The 22,679-nt window shown below is 39.3% G+C and overlaps 1 protein-coding gene across 2 annotated transcripts in view; it reads right to left on the bottom strand.

Annotated features, from left to right (window-relative positions):
• The window catches only part of LOC136876466 (uncharacterized), a 468,653-nt gene that overhangs the window by 342,494 nt on the left and 103,480 nt on the right, over positions 1-22,679 (bottom strand). For both annotated transcript variants that reach the window (XR_011018471.1, XM_068228445.1), the window contains exon 4: positions 7,342-7,422. Coding sequence is in view for 1 of the 2 variants with exons in the window: in XM_068228445.1 (XP_068084546.1) it covers positions 7,342-7,422 (81 nt within the window). In the remaining variant the exon portion in view is untranslated. The remainder of the gene's footprint in view (positions 1-7,341; positions 7,423-22,679) is intronic.

The following is a 22,679-nucleotide window of genomic DNA, read 5'->3' on the forward strand; positions in this document are numbered from 1 at the left end:
GAATGAAATAAATTAATATCTTTGGTTACAGAAGAGTTGCATTGGATTTGAGGCAAGAATTGCAACCTGTATTATTTCTGCTTTATTTTGATAGGCATTAGGGCTGCATTAATTAATGCATTCGCTAAGTTGCGCTCATGATAATTAATGCGGGAAAATTTTCCCGGGCACGCTAAGATTGCACGCAGCCAAGTGGCTTGATGACGCCACCCGGAATTATAAATTAAGGCCGCCAGGGCATATCAGAGTCATTCGTAGACCGAGAGGCTGCAGGAACGAATCGTCATACGGCGTGTTGGTCCTGAGAACAACGCTTTGTCTTCAAGCTACACCGACTACCTGTACTGCTATTACCGCAAAGATGTAAGTAATCAACTTGTATATTCAGATGAATTGAAGATTTTACCTGTGAGATTATGCTATGGGGAGATGAGGTACTGCTTATAAGAGACTAATGAACTAGGAGCTTCATATTTCTGGGAGGTCAAAGTATGACGGACGAAATGCTAATATTAATATTGGCTCAGGTTAGGAATTCTAAAACTATATGTTGTCCGTGTGATAGGGTGAGAGAACAGTGATGGAGAGTAGTAAAGAAACTCTTGTGTACCAGGTTAAAACTCTGAACGAGACTTGGTCAGTGTAACGTGTGAGACACGCTAGTAGTGAGGACAGGCATCAAGTTTGGACAGTCTGTAATATATGAATTTATTTTCAGTTACCCCAGCATCAAGTCAGAACGAGTGTTTGACAGCATCATTCCAAAGAAGCCACAACCAGGAGCTGAAGCCAACACAACAACGGGTATCGAGCCAGGAACATTGGGAGCACCTGACCAGCACAACATCGAAGAGGACACCTCCCGACTACAGGGGGAGCTGTACGAAGACGCCACACCAGCAAGAATGTCTCCAAATGGTCAACAGTATCTGATGCAAGCCCGGCAGTCTATCAGAATGTGGTAGATCCAGTGGTCCACAGGGATGGCCGCTCCGCTATGTCTTCTATTTTAAGGTCAGAGCTTTCCAATTCTGTTTCAAGCATGTCATTTAAATTTAGATAGGAATATGGGGGCCGTCAGTCAGCATATTTGTGTTAATAGGAGAGTTTCCCTTGTAATATAGAGCTAGGCCTCAAACTCGAACCCCGTACTTTAAGGTAGATGTTATTGGTAGAGTCCTTGTTAACGAATTTATAGTTCATTTTGATTGCGTTATTTTGAAGTACATGTTTGTGTAAGGGTCTGATCGAACTCAGTTGGGCATAGGAGGTTAGTCTACAGATAGGTACTTTTATTAGATCACATTCAGGCATTTGTTTCTGCAGACGTAGAAGTGTATAATTATGACCAAGTCGTGACCAGTAATTCACCCAGATTCATTGATAGAGCGAGCGAGTCCAGGTATTAAGAGATGTGAGCCCATAAGAGGCAAAAGTAAGATTTGCAGTCGGCCTGAGAGAGCCCAACCATTGAGAGTTTATTGAATATATTTTGGAAATGCCAAGTATGGCAATGTGACGATCGCTTAATGATTAGTGTTTTGTAGCACCAGGATTTAGCCCATGAGAGGCATAAGTAAGATGAGCGAGATTGCTGAAGTATGGAGACAAGGGCAGATAGCCCAGGTATATTTAAATGAGGGCTTTAACAGCTGACTACGTGAAGTGTTCTTTGAAAGGCAAGACTTTAGCCTGTCTTCCCGTTTGAGCTCGTAAATTAGGGAACTGCCGCAAATGGAGGGGTGAGAATGGAGGTCATTGAGCTTGACGTCACAGGCGGATGTGTTGGTCGTCTGCAGTATTTCAAGTGTGCTAAGAGGGGAAGAAACGACCTTCTTGTTCTGAAAGCAGAGAGAGATTTGTTTTATGTCCTATTTGTTTACGTAAGATTTTAACACTGGCCCATTTGATACTGACACCCTTGTATGTGTTGATTTGATCTTTGATATTGTTTGCATAGGTATCTTGGACACCTTACCTGTCACAGGACTAGGGTTCGTGACCGTGTCAGGTCATTGTAAATTTTGTGGTGATTTTGTTTGCACCGGGGTTCGACGGCGCGAGGCATTGTAAAATTTTAAGGGAATCATTGTTTTTGTGTCATTAAGCAGATATCCATCTTTCTAAACTTCGTGACTTACACTATGGTTACATGCTTGTTGCAGATTCACGTGTTTTTGTGAAGGCAGTGAAATGATAGTCATCGGCTCAGCGTCATTTTTCCATCTCATATTGAAATGATCTTTTATTTGTAAATAATTCAATTTTATGTAATAAATCCCGATTTGTTAAACTTGGAATGCAGCGGTGTTTTCTGTTAGATATTTTATTTTAAATTTTTTATTTAGTCGAATTCTTACCTGAGGAGGCACATGTCCTAGTGTTTTATCTTTATGTTGCCCCATTATACCCATGTTATCCTGAGAAGAGCGCTCTACCGGCTGATTGAAGAGGACAGTATTCAGGTAAGACTATGTGCACCAGCTCACGTCTGTGAGAGTTCGTTCACTACTGTACTCTGGGTTCGAGACCGGCCTTCGCCTGGACGGAACTTAATAGTGCAGTAGGGCACAATATGAGGCACAGTCTGATAACTGCATACGGGAGATAAATCTCCACAATGGAATTATTACCTGCCTAGCAATTCCGAATGGAAAATTCTAATTTCCCATGGAGGGAATTAGATATTTTTCACCAATAGAGCATGTCAAAAACATATCAGATGTAAGGCTTTTCAGGTGTTTGCTCTATTAACCAGCGTTTTGTCTTAGGTCTGACACTGGAGTCGTCAGAGTGGGATGTGTCAGACCCTACCTACTGATGCTGGGTGTATGCAGGTGAGCCAAGACCAAGGACCAAGGGGGATGTTTTCATTCCCCTTCCCGAAGGGAAGGGGCGGGCCACCTAGAAAGTTACGCCTTCTCTCTGGCTAGGAGATTTGACGGGGTTTGGGGATTTGATTGGGTTGGGTGATAAAAAGGAGAGGGAGCTTTAATTTGGTGATTTGGAGGTATGGCCTCTTGGCTAAGGGGTGTAGCGTCTGCTCTCGTGCTCTTTATTTATTTAGTTTTACATATATTGGTTTTACTATTACGGTTTACAAAAAGTTACAGTGCTTTAATGGGTTTACAATGTGTTTTAATACACTTATTCAAAGTTATTGTTGGAGGTTAGAGAGGAGCAATTGGGTGATTTGCTGATATAGGGTGGAGAAGTTGAGTAGGGCTGTGAGTAGGACTTGGAGTAGGTAGGATCAGTTTTGGAAGTTTGGATGAAGGGATTGGGGATTGGGAAGCCGGGCACAGTTGTGAGAAGTGGAAGGGCGTGGGGAAGGTTGCGGGGGAGATCGGGATGGCTCCACACTGTGGTGGCGGCCGAATAGTCTTCTCCCCTGCTGTATCAGTCGTTGGGCTTCTTGTGCAGTCTGAAGTTGGATCCTCAACATAAAGGTGGGTCCAGCTTCGTTGAATATCCTGGATACATGGAGGAGATGCAGTCCGGCCTATCGAAGTTCCTGGTTGATGAGGTGCAGAGGTATGCCGGGGTTTATGCCTCTCACGACACAGCTGGGGTTGTACTCGGGCGGTGGTGGTGGTGGCGGAGATGATCCATTGCATTCGGGCGCTGGTGGTGAAGGTTGTCTGGAAGTTTCCATTGATTCCTCATCGGGTGGCCGGGCTGTAGTATTAGGTAGGGTGGCTGGAATGGGAGACATCATTATAGGGGAGGTGTGGGTCGAGACTGTGGTGGTTATGGGGGTCTTAGGTGAGGTGGGGGTAGGATACGTGGCGGTAGTGGTGGTAATGGTAGTAGTAGGAGTTGTGTAAGTGTAGGACGGGGGCTGTTGTGGTGGGATGTAGGGAGGTGGCTGGGTGCAAGGTTTCGGTGTCTGTGGTGGGAAGATGTATACAAGCGACCAGGTTCCCGGTTTTGGTTCGAAATCATTCTCCATGTGCTGTGGGCATGGGTCTACGAAGTGCTGCCGTCCGTGGATGAATATTCCATATTTCAGTGCCTGCAGACTGTCGTGAGTCGTGGCCAGTTGTACCAGAAATTTATCTGTAGGGATGTAGTTCTCTAAGATTCGGGATGCATTTGTAGCTGGTATGCTGCAGTTTCAGAATGAACGGAGGAGGCCTCTGTCCTGCTCCACCTGCCTCCCCACCTAGTTTTTCATTTCCCCCTTTTCCACCTTCCCTTAGCTTCTTCACAACCCCACCGTCCTTTGACATCCTTCGCCTCATCCTTACCTCCCTGGTTCACTTCTCCTCCTTCTACCATACCATAGCCCTTCACCTCTTTCCCTCTAACTTAGGCTAAAACCATTACGCTTATTGTCATTGCTATTTGTAGTTATGTCTTGTTATTCTTAATAAAGCATTTCATATTAATTAGCCCAGAGGTCACATTCCCCCCCCCCCACTTCTCCTTATTTCAACACAACTTCACCCCTCTCCTTCCTTGAACGCTTCTCCTCATCCCCGTCACCTCTCCTGGCCAGAGAGAGGGCATAACCCTCTAGGTGGCCCGCCCCACCCCTTCAGGGTGGGGAATGAAAACTTTTCGCACGCACGCACGCTCACCTGCATACACCCAGCGTCAGTAGGTAGGGTCTGACACATCCCACTCTGTCGAGTCTAGTGTCAGACCTAAGACAAAACGCTGGTTAATAGAGCAAACGCCTGAAAAGCCTTACATCTGATATGTTTTATCACGTCTTTGCCACTAATTTCATCCTCATTAGGTCACCACCAAGCCTATACAGATGCTATGCACTATTATTATTATTATTAAATTAAAATGTTGCTGGGCTGAGTGGCTCAGATGGTTGAGGCGCTGGCCTTCTGACCCCAACTTGGCAGGTTCGATCCTGGCTCAGTCCGATGGTATTTGAAGGTGCTCAAATAAGTCAGCCTCGTGTCAGTAGATTTACTGGAACGTAAAAATATCTCCTGTGGGACTAAATTCCGGCACGTTGGCGTCTCCAAAAACCGTCAAAGTAGTTAGTGGGAAGTAAAGCCAATAACTTTATTATTATAATTTTAATTAAAATGTTGAATTTTACAGCATTACCATCAATCGTACCCATCGTTTACTGGTTTATTAGCTCCCTCGGGAGATCAGTGGTGGTGTCTAACCCATGATCACAGGTTTGATTCCAACTAACCAAAGAGAACACTAAACCTGAAAGATCGCATTTCATTTTAGTAGATCAACCTATAAAAAGAAAACTATATTACTCCTAGAACAGTAGCCTGCAGTGTCTTTCTACAAGGATGTACAAGCAAAAGGGAATGAAATACCAGCACTCTGTTATCTGTATAAGTCAGAAGTATATACGATGAGGAACGCATGTACCAATTTGGAAACTTCCAGAGAACTTCCAGCTTTGAGCTAACTCTCCTACGTTAGCAGTGGCGATCTGACGGACCGAAGCCCAGCACTCCTATCTCCCTGGTCCCCGCATCTATCAGGCATTCAGCAGCAAGCCATGCGAGGCAAAGCGAGGGGAGAAGGATGCAGTGTCTGGGCTGCAATATCTTTCCCTGATGCCTTGCACCCAGAAATACGAGCAACGTTTTATCTCATTGCGTTCAAGTTTTGTAAATGGAACAATGTGTCAGATGCTTACATTATAATGTGCTTTAGATTTCCATCGTTCTCATTTGAGGTTAGGGCTTCACCAATAACCTTGGTAGCCCTCAGTATACGCCACTGGCAGCAAGTTACTAAAAAAAAAACTTGTGGTGCAAGTAATTTGCTTAGTTTTCTTGTATGAAGTGTAAACCCAGCAACAAATGCCTTGCAACAATTTGCAGCAATAACTTGCACAAGTAATTTGCTAGTATAAACCTAGCCTTAGACGTGTTAATGCAACGTTAAACCACTAGCAGAAAAGAGGGCAGATTATGACAAAAAATACTATCATCATCATCATCATCATCATCATCATCTAGAGCAGTTTTCAACGACATGCTGGGTCTAGTTGGAACATAAACCTCTCCAAAGTTTTCTGTCCATCCACCACTTTTCATCTGTCACTGTCGTCCAATTCCCTCCTCTTGCCTCAATGCTCGTCTTTACACCTTTCAGCCATCTGTCCCTTGGTCTTCCTCTAGGTCTCCTTCTCTTCAACTCCATTTCTAACATCTTTCTTGGTATCCTCTCTTCTCCCATTCTCTTAACATGTCCATTCCCCTGCAGCCTTGATTTTTCTGTAGGAGTACTTCACCTCCCATTTTACGAACTCTCTCATTTCTTACTCTGTCCATTCTTGTTAAACCTACTCAACACCTTTCAAACTTCATTTCCACTACTTGTATTCTACTTTTATCCCTCTCCTTAATCTCCCACATTTCTGATCCACATCTCAAATGAAAACCTACAACCTGTTTTCCAGTCATTGACCGGGTCAGGGATGTAATGAATGAAACATATATAGGCTGTTATTACAATGGGGTCGCCACTCCCAAGGTGATTTATTAATGAGTGATAAATGCTATGAAATGAGAATGGAGAGTGTTGCTGGAATGAAAGATGACATGGAAAACTGGAGTACCCGGAGAAAAACCTGTCCCGCCTCCGCTTTGTCCAGCACAAATCTCACATGGAGTCACCGGGATTTGAACCACGGTATCCAGCGGTGAGAGGCCGACGCGCTGCCGTCTGAGCCACGGAGGCTCCCCATATGTCAAAATTAGCACAAAATAAGTCTTGTAGATAATTCCTTTGCATTTCTCTGGTATATCCCTGTTCCAAATCCCACAGTCTTAAAGAATCCATTTGCACACCTTCCTCTTTCATTGCTTTCATTATACCATTATAAAACATAAAATAGGCCATAATGTCACAATCCAACTGTTAAAGCTGAAGATATATATACAGATTTGGGAAGTAATTGAGTCAAAATATTCAAGTTACTTGTAACAAATAATTTCTATTTGTAATCATTACTTTTTACCAAATGTAATTTTTACTTTTAATTTTCTGCTTGAAATAAAACTGTAATCATTATATTCTAATAATTAATATACATCACATTGAGAGTTTGTCAATGTTTGAGATCCAGCACTCGCAAAGGCATCATGCCAAAAGTATAAATTATAAAGCAAATGGTATATAGGAATGTTACAATACCACATCCAATACAATATATTAGTAGTCAGTCCACCTGGGGTAAGAACCCAACTGAACAGTGCTCTGGAGCATGTGCTTTGACATTAATAGCATAATTTCCTGGAGAACCATTAGAGCTAATGATACATACATGCATGCATAAATATTTTATATACAGAACACTTAAGGACTACCAATTCAGATTTCTAGAACTGCTGTTCTTACCTGTAAATGATTTACTGAAGAAATAAGGTATTTTCCCCAAACTGTTGGTCCTGAGATGAATTTCAGCAGATGCTCTTTGATCTGGAAAGCAAAGGCAACTCTTATTAATTAATTCATTCATTTGTACATAATTAATAAATTCAGCTGCTTAGATTACTGTCATGAAGCCTCAAGACACAACAGAGCCTTTCATTCATTTCCACAACATCTGTTATAATGAAAATGAAAATATATATATTGCAGAGTTGAGAAGTAATTGAGCAAAAATAATCAAATTACTTGTAACGATTACATTTTTAGTAAATTCTACTTGTAATCATTACTTTTTACAAAATGTAATTTTTTACTTGTAAATTACTTCTTGAAATGAAATTGTGATTGGTACATTCTGGTAACTTATATATATCGCAGAGAAGCAGAAATATGAAAAAATAAATTATGACGAAGAAAACTTTTCCAGAAGTTAATAGTATGGAGCCACCTACCCAAGTGATTTGCAACTATCAACATCAAGCACTGACTGGATGTAGTTGTAAACCAGTGGAAGTACTCAAACTATGATGAAGTTGTCTGGCCCCGTGGTGTAGGGGGCAACGCGTCCGCCTGTCACCCGGCGGCCCCGGGTTCGTTTCCCGGCCAGGTCAGGGGTTTTTAATTGTAAATTATTAATATCCCTGGCCTGGGGACGGGGTGTTTGTGTCATCCTTAATGTTCCTTTCCTCACATTCAATACTTTACACTTCCACAATATCCAAATACATGCAGGTTCATAATATATGGTGCAAGTAGGGGCAAAAGATCTTTCTAGGTTGAGGCCCTGAACAAATAGCATTTTTTAAAAATGTGAAGTTGACACAGTCTGCATCCAAGAAACTAAATGGAAAGGAGCAAACGCCCTGAATATTGGTAAAGTTTACAAGTTCCAAAACTTTGCCACAACATTGCATTGTAACAGTGTAGTAAAATAGTTGTAGTCAACTAGCAGCTGTGAGATATTATCACTTAGGTACAATATTTGTGTCTGATCATCTAAGAAAGAAACATTTGCAGAATCACTGTTTTAAAGAATTTGCATATTGTCTCATGCTATGCAACACAATTAGTACAACATGATGAATTTTGGTTGGATCTAGAAGTAATGACCCACTGTTCATCAGAGGTGATCTCAACTGTCATATTAGCAGCTCACTGAATGGTGTTTACCTGGGCTAAGGCAGATGTGAACACAGCACATGATGTGATGCCTTAGAATACATTGAATTGTGTGTCTTGAAGATGGCAGATAACTTATATTCTTCCAGAAAAATCTATTGCACTTCTTCATGTGTAGTAGTGGTGAGCATGACAACCAAACTGACTACTGAATGGTACAGAGAAAGGACATATGGCTAGTTATGAATGCCAGGGTCATCCCTTCACATAATGTTGTTCCCCAGCATGAACTCTTGGCACTTGACCCACGACTTTGTTTCCTACTATCCACTAGATCAAGGGGTGGAAGCTCCCCAGCCACGAAGAACAACTTATGGACACTGCTGTATTTGGATCTCTTCCTCTGAAGGTAGACCTGTTAACAATGTTGCTGGAAAGAATCTGCGAGTGCAATGGAATTCATGTGTGTGATCAATTCAGAAAGGTGTTGTTTTTTATATTTTTATTTTGTTTATTTTTTGATAAACAGGGTGGGTAGTGAAGTGAAGATATTCAGCTTGCAGTATAGCTCAAGAAGATCATATTCAGTCACCAATCTAGGGCTGGTACTGAACTAATCTGGTATTTGGTGCTCGTACCCACCACCAAATGGATCACTGTAGCTGCCAAAACTGAACGTGGTTATTAGCACAACCTTTACCAGTAACTAGATAGGCCTTAGGAGGCCAATGTTATGTACAGTATAAGTATCAAAAAATGGCAGCCGAAGAAGAGTCTTCAATAAATGCAACAATGGATGCAATAAGATCCCATCTACCTGACAGACCACTATTGCAGTACCCATCTTGAAAGGTAAAGTCAATATTACTAACTATGCCATTAACTCTCTTTTTGCCTTCTCTGGCATATTCTGAACAACTTTGAGTGTGCTGAGTGCAACATTCTTGCCATTTCATCAAATCAGTGTGGCTTCATGAAGGGTTGTGGAAGAACAGATACCATCAAGACCACCCAGATTCTGACTGCTACTAAAAATTGTTTTCATTCTTTCCCTGAAGGGGGAGGCAGATCTCTTAGATGGTGACACTGTCTCTCAGGCCAGGAGATTTGTAGTGAAGGTAAGGGGGTTGGTGGTCATGTTCTATACCGGGATCTGTTCTGGCATTGCCTTACTGCAGGAGAATGGGAAACAACGGAAAGCCATTCTCAGGATAGCCGATGGTCAGGAGCCAGCTTCTGAGAAATATAGGCAGAAAAGAAGGCCAGCCTATATCTATTTTTAATATAAATTTTTTAAATTCACATCTGCTATAGGTTAATTTGGTATCCCTTTCATTCCCATGGGGTACCAGAAGCATATGTCTATCACATGCAGATTTTCTATAACGGCACCACTAGCTCAGTCCATTAAACTACACCGAAGAATTTGTAATTGGAATTGGTATTCATCAAAGATCTATCCTATCTCCACTGTTTCTCATAATCAATCAATCAATCAATCAATCAATCAATCAATCAATCAATCAATCAATCAATCAATCAATCAATCCTGATCTGCATTTAGGGCAGTTGCCTAGGTGGCAGAATCCCTATCTGTTGTTTTCCTAGCCTTTTCTTAAATGATCGCAAAGAAATTGGAAAATTATTGAACATTTCCCTTGGTAAGTTATTCCAATCCCTAACTCCCCTTCCTATAAACGAATATTTGCCTCGATTTGTCCTCTTGAATTCCAACTTTATCTTCTAACTGTGATCTTCCCTACTTTTAAAGACACCACTCAAACTTAACCGTCTACTGATATCCTCCCACGCCATCTCTCCTCTGACGGCTCGGAACATACCATTTAATCGAGCAGCTCGTCTCCTTTCTCCCAAATCTTCCCAGCCCAAACTTTGCAACATTTTTGTAACGCTACTCTTTTGTCGGAAATCACCCAGAACAAATCGAGCTGCTTTTCTTTGGATTTTTTACAGTTCTTGAATCAAGTAATCCTGGTGAGGGTCCCATACATTGGAACCATACTCTAGTTGGGGTCTTACCAAAGACTTATATGCCCTCTCCTTTACATCCTTACTACAACTCCTAAATATCCTCATAACCATGTGCAGAGATCTGTACCCTTTGTTAACAATCATATTTATGTGATTACCCCAATGAAGGTCTTTTCTTATATTAACACCTAGGTACTTACAATGATCCCCAAAAGGAACTTTCACCCCATCAACGAGTAATTAAAACTGAGAGGACTTTTCCTATTTGTGAAACTCACAACCTGACTTTTAACACCGTTTATCATCATACCATTGTCCACCGTCCATCTCACAACACTATCGAGGTCACCCTGCAGCCGCTCACAATCTTGTAACTTATTTATTACTCTGTACAGAATAACATCACCTGCAAACAGCCTTATCTCTGATTCCACTTCTTTACACATATCATTATTTAAGAAAATATAAAGGTCCAATAATACTGCCCTGAGGAATTCCCCTCATAATTTTTACAGGGTCAGATAAAGCTTCGCCTACTCTAATTCTCTGAGTTCTATTTTCAACAAATATAGCCACCCATTCAGTCACTCTTTTTTCTAGTCCAATTGCACTCATTTTTGCCAGTAGTCTTCCATGATCTACCCTATCAAATGCCTTAGATAGGTCAATCGCAATACAGTCCTTTTGCCCTCCTCAGTCCAGGATATCTGCTATATCTTGCTGAAATCCTACAAGCTGGGCTTCAGTCGAATAACCTTTCCTAAACCCAAACTGCCTCTGTCAAACCAGTTATTAATTTCGCAAACATGTCTAATATAATCAGAAAGAATGCTTTCCCAAAGCTTACATACAATGCATGTCAAACTGACTGGCCTGTAATTTTCAGCTTTATGTCTATCACCCTTTCCTTTATACACAGGGGCTACTATAGCAACTCTCCATTCATTTGGTATATCTCCTTCAACCAAACAATAATCAAATAAGTATTTCAGATATGGTACTATATCCCAACCCATTGCCTTAAGTATATCCCCAGAAATCTTATCAATTCCAGCTGCTTTTCTAGTTTTCAACTTTTGTATCTTACTGTAAATGTCATTGTTATCATAGGTAAATTTTAATACTTCTTTAGTATTACTCACATCCCCTATCTGGACATTATCCTTGTAACCAACAATCTTTACATACTGCTGACTGAATACTTCTGCCTTTTGAAGATCCTCGCATACACACTCCCCTTGTTCATTAATGATTCCTGGAATGTCCTTCTTTGAACCTGTTTCTGCCTTAAAGTACCTATACATACTCTTCCATTTTTCACTAAAATTTTTATGACCACCAGTTATGCTTGCCATCATGTTATCCTTAACTGACTTCTTTGCTAGATTCAATTTCCTAGTAAGTTCCTTCAATTTCTCCTTACTTCCATAACCGTTTCTAACTCTATTTCTTTCCAGTCTGCACCTCCTTCTTAGTCTCTTTACTTCTCTGTTATAATATAGTGGATCCTTACCATTCCTTACCACCTTTAAAGGAAGAAACCTATTTTCACATTCCTCAACAATTGTTTTAAACCCATCCCAGAGTCTGTTTACATTTTTATTTACCATTTTCCAGTGATCATAGTTACTTTTTAAAAACTCCCTCATGCCTGTTTTATCAGCCATATGGTACTGCCTTATTTTAATACCTTCCTTTTTTTCATATTTATTTTTAATTACCACAAAAACAGCTTCATGATCACTAATACCATCTATTACTTTGGTTTCTCTATAGAGCTCATCTGGTTTTATCAGCACCACATCCAAAATATTCTTCCCTGCAGTTGGTTCCATCACTTTCTGAATCAGGAGCCCTTCCCATATTAACTTATTTGCCATTTGTTGGTCATGCTTCCTGTCATTCGCATTACCTTCCTTACTATACTATACATGGATACAGTGTCTTTAGCCAATGGCTCAACACTTGTAAAGATTTCCAATATTTTGGCTCCTGTTTTACAACTGATGACAATAACTGAAGCTGTATATTGCATTAAGAGGCCCCCAGTTATAAGTGTTCTCTTTGACTGGAAGATCCTACCGTGCATTAAGTTAAAAATCTACAGCATGATCATCTGTCCAGCGTCTGCCTGACTATGATCGTTAAGTTGTTGAGTCTATATGGTCTGACACCGTGGCTAGTAGGTGTGAGTTCTGTCTGTGGAAAAAATGTCACAATCAGGATGTTGGCCGGCAGGGTAGAAGAAGTGGTGATATATAATTTCTGATTACTAGAATGCGTGCCAAAAGCCTGGATTCAAAAAACCACTCTGCAGTGTTCATATGGCATGTGGGCCTATTATGAAGGGGCTGATGACCTTCGATGTTAGGCCCCTTTAAACAACAAGCATCATCATCATCATCATATTATGAAGCTGTTGATTATGATTTGTTATTCGTATGGGGACGTTAAGCCTTGAGCAGACCCCTTGGTGTTATTTGACAGTATTAGGCTATGTGCCAACACTGGGCCCTCCCTTCTCGCTATCTCATTATAATCATCATCCCACATGCAAAGATGCAGGTCACCTATGGGCATCAAAAAGAAAGGCCTGCAACAGATGAGCCGAATATGTCCTCGATATGATAGTAAAAAATAAATCTGTCCAGCAGCATTCGATTGGACTGAATGCTAACCAGTGGTGAAGACACATGAGCAGATGTTCTATAAAGTGGGTGCTGAGATAGTCTGTACGAGTTACATTGTTTGACCACATGAGGAATTAATCCTTTAGAATTTCCTCCGTTTTAGACCAGATGAAGGAAGTAAGCCTGCAGTGGTGTGATCATGTGGTCAGAGCAGACGACAAACCATTTTGAGAGGAGCACTCTTGCTTAAGCCACGTTGAGCAAGTTGACCACGCGGTTTGGGTCACATAGTTGTGAGCTTGCGTTCAGGAAATAGTAGGTTTAAACTCCATTTTCCACAGCCCTGAAGATGGCATTCCATGATTTAGCATTTTCACACCAGGAAAAAGCAAAGGCCGCTTTGCTCCCTTCCCAATCCTCGTCCTTTCCTATCCCATCCTTACTATAACACCTGTCTGTGTAGGTGTTCTGTAAAACTATTAGAAAAACACGACTTCAGCTAGATGGAAGAAGACCTCCTGGTAGGTCAAGGAAGTGATGGATGGGCTGCTCATGAGGAGAAGTATGAGCTGTAAGTGTTTACTCAGATGATGCTACACACTGGCCAAAGTGAAGAGCAAGATACAAAAGGGGACACAGGGCAGTGAATCCACAAGTTAGAAAACACATTGGACTTGTACTAACGGAACACACAGAGAGAGGTGAACAGTTGATTGATTGATTGATTGATTATGGCAACAAAGGGATAGGAAATTGCTAGGATTGCGAAGCGGCCGTGGTCTTAATTAATGTGCCTGGTGTGAAAATAGGATACCACAAAAAACCATCTTTAGGGCTGCCAACACTGGGGTTCGAATTATTATCTCCCAAATGCAAAGTGACTTATTTATTTATTTATTTATTTATTTATTTATTTATTTATTTATTGACTTAAGCAGTGGCGAAGTTAGGGCTTGTGGCCCTCTCTTACATTTAACCACATAATTAATTTACAGATAATACATATATAAAATAAATGTACTGTTCTATTATAAAATCAAAGATAAGCTAAAAATTACAGATTTGATCCAAACTGAATGGCCACTTGCTCGGTAACAGTTGAAACACAGTGGCTACAAGAGCATACCTAGTGCCAAGTATGTCCCCCATCAAAATATATGAAATGTATTTATACAGATCATCTTGTTGCCATCTGTGAAGATACTGTGCAATGACTGGACAGAGACAGCTATAGTTGGGGCCTTCAAAAATGACTGAAATATTTTCTTCACAGTAACCATTTATTTTAACCAAATAAATGCATATTTTATTAGAGGTGTTCCCCGCCAATGTGTATGAACATTTTTTCATCTTTTCAACAGCTTCCATATTTGTGCATCAAACCATTCTTTGCGGTTATCCAAGCACCACTGTTGGACAAATATCTGAAGCTTGCTGCTGGAAGTGAACTTCTTACACTGCTTGACCTATTTTGTTTCATCAAATAGAGCATATTCCCCAGGGGCAATTTCTGACAAGTATTGTGGAGGGAATACACAATCCAAGTCAATGAGTTAAATGAGTAGAAAAAAATAGGTTATGCTTTACTAGGTAGTTTGTATTATTAGGAAGGTGAAAATTCATGCAAAAATTATGTGAAATTATACTGAAATAAATGAGAGGAGACATCCTTCCTTTATGCTTGCCAGGGTCCCCACCACCCCATCCCTAACTACTAACTACACAAGTTTTCATTCCGTATCCTCTTAGAGAGTAACACCCTCTTTCAGGCCAGGAGATTTGTTACAGCAAAGGAGATGTTCAGAGAAGGTGAGGGGGTTGATGGCCATGGGCTATACTAGGAACAGTCCTGGCATTCGCCATAGTGCAGGAGAATAGAAAACAGTGGAAAACCATTCTCACCAGCCGATGGTGGGGATTGTCTCCCAAATGTAAGAGGTGTAGAGCCACAGTAGAGCTGTGGCCATCCGTCCTCTGCTTGGTTGACTGGTCGGAGTACAGAGCTGTTGGATCATAAACCATTTGTGGCCACTTGTGGGTCGAAGCCAACACACTATGTCAGTCTCCAAGATGTGGCCATTTACTGTGTTGCTATTGGTTGCCAGGCAGTTCCTAACACTGCTACCATGGGGATACACGTTTATTAATGAGAAAAGCAAGTAGAAACGATGTGAAACGATACCTGAAGTAGCAGAGAGGAGAGATGCTTGTCACAGATCTGCCACCTGGCCCTAGAAGTATTATTACCTTAGAAGAATTAAAACAAGACAGTGTAAGTGTGCCAGATGCTGCCATATTCTGTGTAGCTATTGGCCGGCTGTGATGCAGGTAAGTTTGCTATTGTCTCCGATAAACCTCACATCATCAAATATGTTACAAAGATAATAGCAGAAACTCTCTTGAAAATGCATATCTTTCCAACAAAACAGCGACACTAACACTATCCAGCAGTTATAACTACTTGCAGTTCTTGTTTGCTCCTGTTGGTTGCTATGATATAATACCAGAACCAGAGATCTCGAAATTTCACTTGTATTTGAAAACCTATTGCTTTTAAGTTTTAAAGAAATCATATTACAGGTTTTTAGGTTCATCATCATCTTCATTTCCCATTTCCAGCTTCCTGGGTTGGGTTGAGAATCAAAGACCTCCATCGCTGCCTGTCTCTCCACCACTCTTCTCCTTTCTTAAGTACTTCTTCTGGTTTCCCTCCTCTCTTCTCTATGTACTCCCACACTGAATCTGTCCTCCTTTTTTGGGAACTTCCTCGTGGTCTCTTTCCTCTTAACTTCTCTGAAAAACTTTTTTTTGGGCAGTCTCTCTTCTCCCATTCTCACCACATTTGCCAATACCACTTTAGCTTTGTTTCTATTCTGTCTTGAAGTTTCAAGATTCCTGTCCTTTTCCTTATCTCTTCCTTTCTAATTCTATCCTTTCAGGTCTTGCCCTCGATACCTCTTAGGAATTTCAACTCCCCTGCCTGTATTCTACTCTCCTCTTGTTTTGTTGTAGTCCATGATCCAGCTGCATAGGTTAGTATGGCTTCACGATAGGTTGAATATAATACTTTCCTACATTTCTTCGGGACATCTTGGTTCCACAAAATACCCCTTACACTCTGGTAGAAGCTGTTTGCTTGTTGTATTCTTTTTCCAATTTCCTCGGTAATCTTTCCATCTTCTGTGATCATACTTCCCAAGTACTTGAAACTTTTAACCACTTCCAGAATTTTATCATTCAGTTTTATCTTTCCTCTTCCTTTCTTCCTTCCCCTTGTCATCACTATTGTTTTACTTTTCTCTGTGCTTACTTTCATTCCAAAGTTTTCTATCTCTTGATTCCATACATGTACCGGTACTTGTTTTTGCACTTCCATTTCATCCTCACCCCATATCACTATATCATCTGCAAACAACATGGCTTTTGTTGCCTGTCTTCCCAATCTCTGTTTAATGTTTTTATAAATTTCATCCAAGACTATGATGAATAGTATGGGGGATAATACACTTCCCTGTTGGAGACCAGTTTCAACTTTAAACCATTTTGTTTTTCCTATACTAGTCTTCACACTACTAACACAATTTTTGTACATAACACTTACACTTACATTTACACTTCCACTTTGTTAACTTGTTTTTTCCTTAATGTGTCCCATACCAACTGTCTGGGCACACTGTCATAAGCCTTCTCAATGTCAATAAATATCATCACTAAGTCTTTTCCAAACTCCCATCTTTTCTCCTTCATATGTCTTAATGTAAAGATCAGATCAAACATTGATCTGTCTTTCCTAAAACCATACTGTTCTTCTTCCATTTCTCCTTCTAGCTTCCTTATCAGTCTTCCTTCCAATACTCTCTCAAACATGGGCAATAAGGGTGATCCCTCTGTTGTTATTGCATTCCTTTTTTCAATATCGGGATAATTAAACCCTTTCCCCACTCTTCAGGGATCTCTTTCTTCCTCCAGATTATTCTAAATAATCTATACAGCCAGAGCCATATCGGTCCTGCTGCTTTTATCATTTCCGTAGTTACTTCATCCACTCCTGCTGCTTTACCGCTCTTCATCTTTTGTATGGCTTCTTCTATTTGAGGACATAAGATTCAAACGCTGCCAAGTCCACATTGACAAAATTTTCAGAAATTGAGAAAAACGTGCCTCTGCTTTACAATTTGTTCTATTGTGTGTGTATTGGATAAGAGATATGTAAGGGATTTAGGAATAATATGATCAAAGAAAAATAAACATATACCTATTATTTTTGCTGTAAATGTGGATTTTATTTTGGACTTGGAGGGTTTTGGTTGGAACATATTAGTAATCATCAATTCAAAATTCTTTCATGTAGGTGAATATAGATGAATAGATCCTAAGTCTCTGCAATAAAATATTTCAATAATACGGTAAAAAGCTTTTTTACAAGTGTAAATTCAAGAATAATGTTTTAATTGAATTAGTTATGGTTCACCAAATAGATCTTGACAATCAAAAAATATTCACGTTGTTTTAAACACTCAGATCAGGCACACATTCACTCCCGTTCCCTTCACAGACAGGCTCATCTTCCACTAATTCAGGTAGATTTTCATTGGAAGCATCGATGAGATCCTTGTAGAATTTGAGGCTCTCCATTTGTTGCTATTCCAATCTATTGCTTTTCCTTTTTTTTCACTTGGACACCATTTGGAAGAATATTGTTTCCTAATCTATTTCCCTTCTTGAGAAAACATTTAGGGATGTATAGATCAGTAAAGTAATGTGTTTCACCCTGAACTGTAACTCCACTGCTTGTTTTTCTCAGTGTTATTCTTGCAACCTTACCAATTAGTAAACCAAACATTCAAAAGAAAAGTACAAACATCAAGAAGAAAACAAGCACAATACTTACCGAAAGGCAGTAGCACAAAATATGAAGCGTGGAGGGCAAAAGCGAGAATAAAAAGGCCAGGGTCTTACATAACTTTGACAGGTTGCCAGGTAAATATTGCTAGCTACTAAATGCCACACCAGATAAATTTAAAATGAAGAAAATTTACTAAGCAAATGTAATTTGAAAATGGTATAAAATAAGAACAATAAAAATATATATATTTCTTTTTCTAAAATTTAAAAATGCAATCAAACTAGATGAGAAAAACAGTATTTTAAAATAAAGTTGAAATTAAGGAGAAATGAAGCTCACATTAACATAGGCTTCTGCCGAAATTAAGGTTTGAAAATTCATTAATAATTCATTACCTTACATGCAGAAAATAATATTATTTAAAAATTGGTTGCAACCGATATGCGGGCCCGCGATATAAAATCACTTTAAAATTGAAATTTGCTACACTACTAAAATACTAAATTATAAGACGCACACAAGGACACACGGAAAAGAAGAAAAATTAGTGGCTCCAACCGCGAATAAACATTACACCAAAGAAACGAGCTAGATGAAAACACAATAAAATAATAGCGCACAGCAACCCCAACAAAATGAAGTATATTAAAGGAAATTTACAATTAACGGTGCGCTCATAAAAAATAATTAAAGAACACTGAAGCACCCAACAGGAACTACCCGTTACCGACGCGAAGCCAAGATCCCATAATAATCATCAAAGCCACCCAAAATATTAACGTATCTTCAGATAAGATAAGAAGGGATGACATGACGTAATAAAGACAAAAGCAAGGAACACAAACAATGGGAGAAAAGATAATAAGACAACGAAAGAAAACTCCCATTATTAAACTTAATTTTGACCAGCAAATTTCAATTTTAAGTTATTAAAATAATAATAATAATTATTATTATTATTTATCCAAGAGGTGATAGTACCAGTTTACATTAGCTTTAGTTAATCAATTTACCTGCAGTTTACATACTCTAGAACAGAGGGGGCCGTGGAATGCGCTACGATGCGAATATGAGGCGTCATTAATAAAGGCCCGTAACAATGCGATAATAATCACGTACAGATAATCAGCCACGAAGGCAATAGGACAAAATCAGACACCAAATACAACCAACAGGGAAAAATTAAGGGAGAAAATACTCACCGAAATTAATTACAAAAGAATAAAGGTAATAATAATAATAATAATAATAATAATAATAAGATTCATCATCATAATGAACATCAAGAAAACCAGTTGGCAATAATGCACACCGACAAAAACGTAAGATAAAATCACACAAAATACCACCTCATAGATGCATAACTAGCGATCCCGAGCTCCCTACATTACATTAAATTTTCTTTTTCCAACGGATTCAGTTCAAATATATATCAAATTTTGCTTACAAGGTTACACTATACCAAAGATTGCGTTTATAATGTTGCTCATGTCCACGATGAAATTACTCACACTAGTGCCTGAACGGGATCCCTTCAATAAATTATAATTTTCAGTACTTACTTGGAGTTAAGATATCCAAACTTACAAGACACTTATAACTTTTTCATACCGATAACGGTTAACTCACTGCACCAAGTTTACATGTTACATTAAGAAAATATTAAGGTTGGAGCACACTGGTTAACTTTCAAAGAATAACAGGGCCTAGCCCTAACATTATGGTTTAGCCGCCGGAGTCCGGCTCCATTGTAATTGCTTTCCCTTCTTGCCAAGCCGTCCGCTTGGGAGCTTCACACAACACAGCCATCTTGGAGAGTCGCGGCAAGCAGACTGATGCCGACAACTGGGCTCACCGCGAGCTAGGCGAGTAGCCAGTCCCATAATTCAACGCGTGCACCGCGAAGGTGCGCAGAAGTTACAAATGATAATTCGGCGCATCACAGAGTCCAGTCAAATGCCTGACAATAATGGATAGATAACTTGAATTAAATTGGTCTGGTAACTTCCACAGTTAGGAAACAGTTCCAACAATGGCCGATAATACAGATAACGGCTGGATACACAAGTCGACATGACAGATGAATAAATAAATACACTTAGATGCTTTGATGTAATAATTCAGTTATGTCCAGTAAATATTAGTTCCCATTTTCACATTACAATTCTCTTGATCTGACATGGAATTATTTTAACAAAACAATCTTCCATGTTATTAATATATTTCTTGGTAATTTAAACAAATGTGTGTAATCTTACGACCTGATAAACCTCTGTGAAATAATAATAATAATACTAAAACAGTGTTGCCAATAAGGAGAACTAAAACATGAGATGCTGTAATGTCCCAAGTTACCCCAGCGTCCCAAGTAGCCCCATGTTACGGTAATAATAATAATAATAATAATAATAATAATAATAATAATAATAATAATAATAATAATAATAATAATATGGCCTCAGCTACCGTGTGCAAACGTTTCAATTTGAAACCTATGAAATATGTCACGTGGGATGGATGAGCAGTTTCATTGGCTCCTGTAGATTTGGCGGTTCTTGCATGCCATGACCTGAAGGATTTGGCAGTTATTGCTTGAAACTGCAAATTTCTACATGCATTTATAACATAAAATGGCGGGCTTAGCTTATGAGTAATAAAATATAACCAAAGAATTCTCCCTTGCGCACATAATGGCGCATACAGCTTCAAAATGTCAGAAATTGGACTTAGCGGGTTTCGCATATTATGTCCTCATTTCTAACATTGATTTCTCCTTTTCTTGTTCTTCTTCTTTCCCCATTGTTTCTTCTTGCTCCTTCTCATCTACCAGTTCACTGTATTTAATATTTAGCAATTCTGAGAAGTATTCTTCCCATATTTTTAGTATGCCATCTCTTTGCATCAATATCTGCCCTGTTTCAGTTTTTTCAAATTTTCTATCTCCCTTATTTTGTAAACTATTCTTCACCAAACCATACAACACTTTTTACTTCCCTTTATATCATCCTGTAAAGTTTCTGTGAAACTTTCCCAGCTCTTCCGTTTCTCTTCTTGTACTATTTTCTTACATACCATTTTGGCTTCTTTATATTTCTGCCAATTCTCTGTACTATTGCTGCCTATCCACTTCCTCCAAGGAGTCTCCTTTTCCTCTTTCCTCCCTGATAGTCTTCCACAGGTGTTTACTGCACACTTTACAAATCCATTTCTGAAACATGTCCATTCCTCTTCCACACTGTTCAAGATTCAAGTCATCTTTGGGAATTTCTTTCTTCAGATCCTCTTGAAACTTTTCCCTTATTTCTTTCTCTTTTAACTTCCATCCCTTTATTTTTTCTTTCCCTTTTTTCTATTAACTTCATTATTTTACCAAGTTGTAATTTGGTACCACCACTTTATGGTCTCCTTCAAAATCTGCTCTTGGCATTGCTGTCACATCTTCCAGATGTCTACATTTCTCCTTCTCCACCAGAATAAGATCAGTCATTGTCTTTGTCTTTCTATCTTCCCAACCATATCTAGTTATTTTTTGTGAGTTTTTTTCTAAACCACATATTGCCAATGATTAATCCATTCCTTCTACAAAGATCTATTACTGAATCTCCTTCTTCATCTTGGTTTCCATAACTACAGGGGCCAATGATCTCTTCTCTTCCCTGTCTGTCTGTTCCAACATATGCATTCATGTCTCCCATTTTATGTTATAACATTTTCTTAGTCATGAGATAAGGTGTGAAAAGTGACATCCATTTTAGGCCTACATCTAGTCCAAAATCACTTACACTTACATTTGATACTGATGATAATTCTTGTTGTTTAAAGGGGCCTAACACCTAGGTCATTGGCCCTTAAACATGTGATACTGTCTGGAATATTCAGATAAGGCATGAAGTGTGGTAACTATATACCGGTACATTCAAAAATAACTTAGGCAACTTTACATACCAGTATGTTATTTTCTGCAAATTAAAGTTTAGACATGAAACATTACTCTAACTATATACAACTATAGGCCATGCAACCATATTTCCAAAAAATGACTTGGGCATAGGCTTACATATCGGTACATTCTATTTAATTTTTAATTATTGGAGATCAGGTACGTACAGGGACAACATGCAGATAATTATATAAATACCGGTACTACCGGTACATTATGTAGATCCACACGCACATTAACATGTATGTGTTACTTTCTGTAATTTTACATGTTCCTTTTTCTGTTGGGATATATAGGAATTGTTTTATTTACAAAGGCTTTATTGAGGACTGAAAGTATAGGTTAACAATTTGTCACACTTGTCATGTAGCTATACTAACATTTCAACTCATACTCACATTTCTTCAATTTTCAGAAATCTATAGAAAGACTTTGACGCACTTTGCTGAAAAATGAAAATGAAAATTCACAGCCTGTTTCCAGTCATTCAACCGGAACAGAGGCGTGAAAACATGCAACAGCGACTGTTACTCACTCTGGTGGCTCGAAGTGCACACTAACAACCCAGCGTCAATACCTATGAAGTAATACAATGTCAAGTATTTAATTATTTTACAGAAAAAGGTCTGAAAGGGAGAGTACAATTAAATTATTAATACATATTATGGTTCCACCTATTCAATACAATAACACTTAGTAAGGCGATGTTACATCACAAGTCGATCACAAATGGTACCGGTTTCGACCCCAGATCTGGGTCATCATCAGCCGATCGGCT

The sequence above is a fragment of the Anabrus simplex genome, chromosome 6 (assembly GCF_040414725.1).
Source record: "Anabrus simplex isolate iqAnaSimp1 chromosome 6, ASM4041472v1, whole genome shotgun sequence".
NCBI lineage: Eukaryota > Metazoa > Arthropoda > Insecta > Orthoptera > Tettigoniidae > Anabrus > Anabrus simplex.